The 8,650-nt window shown below is 48.4% G+C and overlaps 1 protein-coding gene across 1 annotated transcript; it reads left to right on the forward strand.

Annotated features, from left to right (window-relative positions):
• Nucleotides 1–406: 406 nt before the first annotated feature.
• LOC125024771 (putative GPI-anchored protein pfl2) lies at nt 407–4,480 on the forward strand (the record flags this gene model as incomplete). Its single annotated transcript, XM_047612519.1, has 8 exons — nt 407–556; nt 727–852; nt 1,101–1,380; nt 1,737–1,873; nt 2,619–2,783; nt 3,059–3,421; nt 3,756–4,100; nt 4,189–4,480. Coding segments are annotated over 8 exons (1,858 nt in total), but the record flags the coding sequence as incomplete, so codon positions are not given.
• Between the last annotated feature and the right edge of the window lie 4,170 nt (nt 4,481–8,650).

Raw genomic sequence — 8,650 nt, forward strand, 5'->3', positions numbered from 1 at the left:
CCACTTCTTCAAGCTTTTCCACATCATCCTTGGATTCGACACTTCTCAACTGAGGACCAGCTCTCTACTACTAAGCTCTTCCATAGAAAGCTCTTCAACTTACACCAGCATCTTAACTTCACCGCTCCTCTTCGGAGCCACCAATTCTTACGACTTCCCAGTCCTCTATGGATTCAACCACGTCCACTTCTCCAACTGATACCTTGTGGATTCAACTACTTCACCTAGCTCACCACCAGTGAGGAAACAAGCACGTCTTCAAGCTACTCCAAGCTCTTCCACAGACTCTCCAAATGACACCAGTACTGACACAACCACTTCTTCAAGCTTTCACATCATCCTTGGATTTACGACCACTTCTCCAACTGAGGACACAGCTCCTCTACTTACTCAAGCTCTTCCATAGAAAGCTCTTCAACTTACACCTGCTCTTCCCATCCAGCTCCTCTTCGGAGCCCACACATCTTCGACCTTCCAAAGCTCCTCTATGGCTCAACCACGTCACTTCTCCAACTGATTATTCTTGGATTCAACTACTTCACCTAGCTCAGCACCAGTGAGGAGGACAAGCACGTCTTCAAGCTACTCCAGCTCTTCCCACTGACTTTCTCCACTGACACCAGTCGGACACAACCACTTCTTCCAAGCTTTTCCACATCATCCTTGGATTCGACCACTTCTCAACTGAGGACACCAGCTCCTCTACTTACTCAAGCTCTTCCATAGAAAGTCTTCAAACTTACACCAGGCTCATCAACTTACACCAGCTCCTCTTCGAGAACAAACCCCAACCACTTCTTCGACTTCCCAAGTCTCCTCTTATGGATTCAACCACGTCCACTTCCTCCCACTGTAACCTCTGTGATTCAACTACTTCACTGCTCGCACCAGAGAGGAAAACAAGCACGTCTTCACGATATCAGCTCTTCCACAGGATCTCCAACTGACACCAGAACGGACACAACCACTTCTTCAAGCTTTTTCCAAATCATCCGTGGATTCGACCTCTTCTCCCAACTGAGGACACCAGCTCCACTACTTACTCAAGCTCTTCCTTAGTAAGCTCTTCAACTTACACCACCTCTTCAACTTACAACCAGCTCCTCTTCGGAGCCCACCACTTCTTCGACTTTCCCAGCTCCTCCGATGGATTCAACCACTCCACTTCTCCTACGATACCACCTCTGTGGAATTCAACGACTTCACCTAGCTTCCAGCACCAGTGGAGGAACAAGCTCGTCTTCAAGCTACTCCAGCTCTTCCACAGACTCTCCCAACGTGAACTACCATACGGACACAACCACTCTTCAAGCTTTTCACAATCCTCCTGGATTCGACACTTCTCCAACTGAGGACCACCACGCCTCTACTTACTCACAAGCTCTTCCATAGAAACTCTTCAACTTACACCAGCTCTTCAACATACACCAGCTCCTCTCGGGAGCCCATCACTTCTTCGTCTTCCCAACTCCTCTATGTTTCAACCACGTCCACTTCTCCAACTGCTACCCTCTGTGGATTCAACTACTTCACCAGATCCAGCACCAGTGAGGAAACAAGCACGTCTTCAAGCTACTTCCAGCTCTTCCCCACAGACTCTCCAACTGACACATAACGAGACACATAACCACTTCTTCAAGCTTTATCCACAACATCCTTGATTCGACCACTCTCCAACGAGGACACCACTCCTCTACTACTCAAGCTCTTCCATAAAAGCTCTTCAACTTACACAGCTCCATCAACTTACACCAGCTCCTCTCGAGTCCCACCACTTCTCGACTGTTTCCCAAGCCCTCTATGGATTCAACACCACGTCCACTTCTCCACTGATACCTCTGTGGATTCCAACTACTTCACCTACCCAGCACCAGTGAGGAAACAAGCAACGTCTTCAAGCAACTCCAGCTCTTCCACAGACTCTCCAACTGACCTACCAGTACGGACACAACCACTTCTTCACTTCAGCTTTCCACACATCCTTGATTCGACCAACTTCGCCAACTGAAGGACACCAGCTCCTCTACTACTCAAGCTCTTCCATAGAAACGCTTCAACTTACACCAGCTCTTCAACTACGCACCCCCCCTCTTTCGGAGCCACCACTTCTCGACTTCCCAAGCTCCTCTATGGATTCAACCACGTCCACTCTCCAACTGATACTCTGTGGATTCAACTACTTCACCTAGCTCCACACCAGTGAGGAAACAAGCACGACTTCAAGCTACTCCAGCTCTTCACAACTCTCCAACTGACACCATACGGACACAACCACTTCTTCAAGCTTTTCCACTCATACACCTTTGGATTCGACCACTTCTCCAACTGAGGACAAAACCAAGCTCCTCTACTTACTCAAGCTCTTCATAGAAGCTCTTCAACTTACACCAGCTTCTCAACTACAAACCCACTCCTCTTCGGACCCACCACTTCTTCGACTTTCCCAAGCTCCTCTATGGATTCAACCACGTCCACTTCCTCCAACTGATACCTCTGTGGATTCAACTACTTCACCTACTCCAGCACACCATAGGAAACAAGCCACGCCCCTTCAAGCCACTCCAGCTCTTCACAAGACTCTCCAACTGACACTAATACGGAACAACCTCTTCTTCCAGCTTTTCCCCATCATCCTTGGATTCGGACACTTCTCCAACTGAGAACACAGCTCCTCTACTTACTCAGCTCTTCCATAAGAAATCTTCAACGTACACCAGCTCTTCACTTACACCAGCTCCTCTTCGTAGCCCACCACTTCTGTCGACTTTCCCAAGCTCCTCTATGTGATCAACCACGTCCACTGCTCCAACGATACCTCTGTGGATTCACTACTCACCGAGCCCAGCACCAGTGAGGAAACAAGCAACGTCCTTAAGCTACTCCAGCTCTTCCACAGACTCTCCAAACGGAACACCAGACGCCACAACCACTTCTTCAGCTTTTCCACATCATCCTTGGATTCGACCACTTCTCCACTGAGGACACCAGCTCCTCTACTTACTCAAGCTCTTCCATAGAAAGCTCTTCAACTTACACCAGCTCTTCAACCTTACACCAGCTCCTCTTCGAGCCCACACTTCCTCGACTTTCCCAACTCCTCTATGGATTCAACCACGTCCAAACTTCTTCCAACTGAGGACACCAGCTCCTCTACTAACTCAAGGCTCTTCCATAGAAAGCTCTTCAATTACACCAGCTCTTCTACTATACACCACTCCTCTTCGGAGCCCACCACTTACCTCTTTCGACTTCCAAGCTCCTCTATGGATTCAACCACGTCCACTTCTCCACTGAATACACTTGGATTCACAACTGATAACCTCCAACCTTCACCTAGCATTCCAGCAACCAGTGAAGGAACAAGCACGCTATTCAAGCTACACCAGTCTTCCACAGGACTCTCACAACTGACACCAGTCACGTACACAACTCACTCTCCATCTCACTAAGTGCATTTCCACCATCAGCCTCTTGGAATCGTCCACTCACTCCTTGACCATAACAGAGCGAGACCGCTACAACACGCGAGTCCCCCTCTACTTACTCAACTTCGTTCCAAAGCAAAGCTCTCTTCGACAACATCTCCCACCATTCGTTAAGCACATCAAACTTACCCCACAGCTCCGTCTCATTCGGAGCCCCCCACTTTCGTATCGATCTAATTCCTTTCCAAGCTCCCTATGGATTCAACCACGTCCACTTCACCAAGACTGGCGTACCTCTGTGGCTTCACCTACTATCACCTAGCTCTACAGCACCAGTGAGGAAACAGCACTTCTTCAAGCTACTCCTACTCGTTCCACAGACTCTCCAACTGACACATTAACGACATTACAACTCACTTACTTCAAAGGCTTTTTACCACAAATCCCCATCCTTGATTCGACCACTTTCCCAACTGCGGACAACCAGCTACCATACTTACTCAAGCACTCCATAAAAGCTCTTCAACTTACACCAGCTCTTCAACATACTCCAGCTCCTCTTCGTAGCCCACCACTTCAGTCGAACTTTCCCAAGCCCACTAATGGAATCAACCACGTCACTTCCTCCAACAGATACCTCTGTGGATTCAACACTTCACCTAGCCCCCAGCACCAGTGAGAAACAAGCACGTCTCAAGCTACTCAGCCACTTCCCACAGACTCTCCACTGACACCAGTAGCGACACAACAACACATCTTCAAGCTTTTCCACATCAAGCCTTGGATACGACCACTTCTCCCCACTGAGGACAACCAGCTCCTCTACTTACGCAAAAGCTCTTCCTTATAAACTCTTCAACTTACAAACCATCTCTTCAACTTACTACCACTCAACTCTCGGGAGCCCCCACTTCTTCGAATTTCCCAAGCTCCTCTATGGATTCACCACGTTTCCACTTCTCCAACTGATACCTCTGTGGATCAACTACTTACCTAAGCTCCAGCACCATGAGAAAACAAGCAACGTCTTCAAGCACTCAGCTCTGTCCAAATAATACCGTCTTCCACTACTGACACCAGAACTTACACAACCCACGTAATCTCTTCAATAGCTTTATCCACATCACATCCTAGCGGTATTCGAAACATAAAGCGATACCCCGAGCACAACTCACCTAGCTACTTACACAACCCAGACTCTATCCATAAGACACGCTCTTCAACATACACTCATTATTGCCACTCTTCAACTTACACCACTCCTAACTCGGAAGCCCACCAACTTCTACATTCGCACTATTTTCCCATGACTTCCTCTATGATTCAATGCCACGTCCACTTCTCCAACTGCGATACCCTAACTGTGGAGTGCAACTACTTCACCTTCTTTCCATTAAGCACCAATGAAAGAAATCACAGCACGAAGCTTCAAGCTCTCCAGCTCTTACCACAGTACTCTCCAACTTCGACACAAGTACTGGAGACACAACCACATCTTCAACTTTCCACATCATCCTTTGATTACGACCACATCTTCCACTGAGGACATACCAGCTCATCTCTTCACTCAAGCTCTTCCCCATAATAAGCTCTTCACCTTACAACCAGCCTCTTCAACTGACACCAGCTCTTCTTGAGCCACCACTTCTACGATCGATACCCAAAGCTACCCATGGTCTCCACCCTCCCCTTCTCCAGACTCATACCTCAGTGGATTCAACTACTTCAGCCATAGCTCCAGCACATGGAACGGGGAAACAAGCACGTCCTTCTCAAGCTACTCCAGCTCTTCCCCAGATCTCTTCCAACTGACACCAGTACGACACATACCACTCATCAAGCTTTTTTCCCACATCCTTGGATTCGACCACTTCTCCAACTGAGACACCATCTCACTACTTAACTCAAGCTCATCCATAAAAGCTCTTCCCAACTGTACACCAAAGCGTCTTACACCTTACCACCAGCTCCTCATCGGCCCACCACATTAACTTTCGACATTCCCTAAGCTCCTAAACCTAATTGATTCAACCACGTCCAACTTCACCAACTTATACCTCTCGTGGATTCAACTACATCCACCTACTCCAGCACCAGGTGATGAAACAACACGTCTTCAAGCTACTCCACTCTTCCCAGACTCTCCAACTGATCACCAGTACGGACACAACCAACTTCTTCAAGCTTTTCCACTTCATCCTTGATTCGACCACTCCCAACAGAGGACACCAGCTCCTCTACTTACTCAAGCTCTTCCATAAAAGCTCTTCAACTTACACTCCACTCTTCAACTTACAACCACTCCTCTTCGGACCCACCACTTCGTCGACTTCCCATCTCCTCTATGTATTCCAACCACGTCCACTTCTCCAACTGATAACCTCTGTGGATTCAACTACTACTACATCACACCTAGCTCCACACCATGGGAAACAAGTCACGTCTTCAAGCTACACCAGTCCTTCCACAGACTCTCCAACGACACCAGTACGGACACAACCACTCTTCAAGCTTTTCCACATCATCCTTGGATACGACCACTGCTCCAACTGAGGACACCAGCTCCTCTACTTACCAAGCTCTTCCATAGAAAGCTCTTCAACTTACACCCAGCCTTCTTCAACTTACACCATCTCCTCTTCGAGCCCAACACTTCTTCGACTTTCCCAAGCTCCTCTATGGATTCAACACTCCACTCTCCAACTGAATACCTCAGTGGATCAACGACTATCACAGCTAGCTCCAGCACCAGTGAGGACAAGCACGTCCTTCAAGCTACTCCAGTCTCCACAGACTCTCCAACTGACCAACTACCAGTAACGGACACAACCACTTCTTCACAAGCTTTTCCACATCATCCTTGGATTCCGACCACTTCTCCAACTGAGGACACCAGCTCCTCTACTTACTCAAGCTCTTCCATAGAAAGCTCTTCAACTTACACCACTCTTCAACTTACACCAACTCCTTCGGAGCCCACCACTTCTTCGACTTTCCCAAGCTCCTCTATGGAATCACCATGTCCACTTCTCCAATGATACCTCTGTGGATTCAACTACTTCAACCTAGTCAGCTCCAATAGGAAACAAGCACGTCTTCAAGCTACTCGCAGCTCTTCCACAACTCATCCAACGACACCATACGGACACAACCACTTTCTTCAAGCTTTTCCACAACATCCTTGGATTCGACCACTTCTCCCACTGGAGGACACCAGCTCCTCCTACTTTACTCACGCTCTTCCATAGAAATCTCTTCACTTACACCAGCTCTTCAACTTACACCAGCCCTCTTCAGAGCCACCACTTCTCGACTTACCAAGCCCTCAATGAATCAACCACGTCCACTCTCCAACTGAATACCTCGTGGATTCAAAACTACTTCACTAGCTCCAGCTCCAGTGAGGAGAACAAGCACGTCTTCAAGGCTACTCAGCTCTCCACTAGAACTCTCCGACAGACACCAGTACGACACAACCACTTCTTCAAGCTTTCTTCCCCATCATCCTGGAATTCGACCACTTCTCCAACTGAGGACACCAGCTCCTCTACTTACACAACTCTTCCTAGAAAGCACTTCCACTTACACCTCTCTTCAACTTACACCAGCTCCTCTTCGCGCCCCCACGTCTTCGACATTCTCAAGCTCCTCTAGGAGCACCACGTCCACTTCTCCAACTGATACCTCTGTGATTCAACTACATCACCTAGCTCCAGCACCAGTGGGAAACAAGCTCGTCTTCAAGCTACTCCAGCTCTTCCACAGACTCTTCCAATCTGACACCAGTACGGACACAACCTCTATCTTCAATGCTTTACCACATCATCCTTGGATTCGACCACTCCCAACTGAGACACCAGCTCCTCTACTTACTCAAGCTCTTCCATAGAAAGCTCTTCAACTTACACAGCTCTTCCTCACCAGCTCCTCTTCGAGCCCACCACTCTTCGACTTTCCCAAGCGCCTCTATGATTCAACCACGTCACACTCTCCCAACGGATACCCTGTGATTATCAACTACTTCACCTACTTCCAGCACCAGTAAGGCAACAAGCACGTCTTCAAGCTACTCCAGCTCTCCACAGACTCTCCAACTGACACCAGTACGGACACAACCACTCTGCAAGCTTTTCCAATCATCCTTGATTCGACCACTTCTCCAACTGGACACCAGCTCCACTACTTACTCAAGCTCTTCCATAGAAGCTCTCAACCTTTACACCAGCTCTTCTCATCCAGCTCCTCTTCTGAGCCCACCACTTCTTCGCTTTCCCAATGCTCCTCTATGATTCAACCCGTCCACTTCACTCCAACTGATACCTCGTGTGGATTCAACTACTTCACCTAGCACCAGCACCAGGAGGTAACAAGCACGTCTTCAAGCTACCCAGCTCTTCCACAGACTCACCAACGGACACATACGGACACAACCACTTTTCTTCAACGTTTCCACATCATCCTTGGATTCGACCACTTCTCCAACTGAGCACACCAGCTCCTCTAATTACTCAAGCCCTTCCATAGAAGCTCTTCCACTTAACCAGCTCTTCCACAACCAGCTCCCGCTTCGGATCCACCACTACTTCGACTTTCCCAAGCTCCCTATGTATCAACCACTTCCACTTCTCCAACTGATACCTCTGGGATTCAACTACTTCACCTAGCTCCAGCACCAGTGAGGACACAAGCACGTCTTTAAGCAACTCCCACTCTTCCACATACTCTCCAACTGACACCAGTACGGACACAACCACTTGTCTTCAATCTTTTGTCCACATCATCCAAGTTCGACCACTTCTCCAACTGAGGACACCAGCGTCCTCTCCTTACTCAAGCTCTTCCATAGAAAGCTCTTCAACTTACACAAGCTCATCCACATCAGCTCCTCTTCGGAGCCCACCCCTTCTTCGACATTCCCAAGCTCCTCAATGATTCAACCACGTCCACTTCTCAACTGATACCTCAGTGATCACTACTTCACCTAGCTCCAGCACCAGTAAGGAAACACGCACGTCTTCAAGCTACTCCAGCCCTCCACAATCTCCAACTGACACAGAACGGACACAACCACATCTTCAAGCTTTTCCACATCATCCTTGGATTCGACCACTTCCTCCAACTGAGACCCCAGCTCCTCTACTTACTCAATCTCTTCCATAGGAAAGCTCTATCAACTTACACCAGCTCTTCAACTACACCAGCTCCTCTTCGGAGCCCACCACTTC

The sequence above is a fragment of the Penaeus chinensis genome, unplaced genomic scaffold (assembly GCF_019202785.1).
Source record: "Penaeus chinensis breed Huanghai No. 1 unplaced genomic scaffold, ASM1920278v2 CTG_4661, whole genome shotgun sequence".
Classification (NCBI taxonomy): Eukaryota; Metazoa; Arthropoda; class Malacostraca; order Decapoda; family Penaeidae; genus Penaeus; species Penaeus chinensis.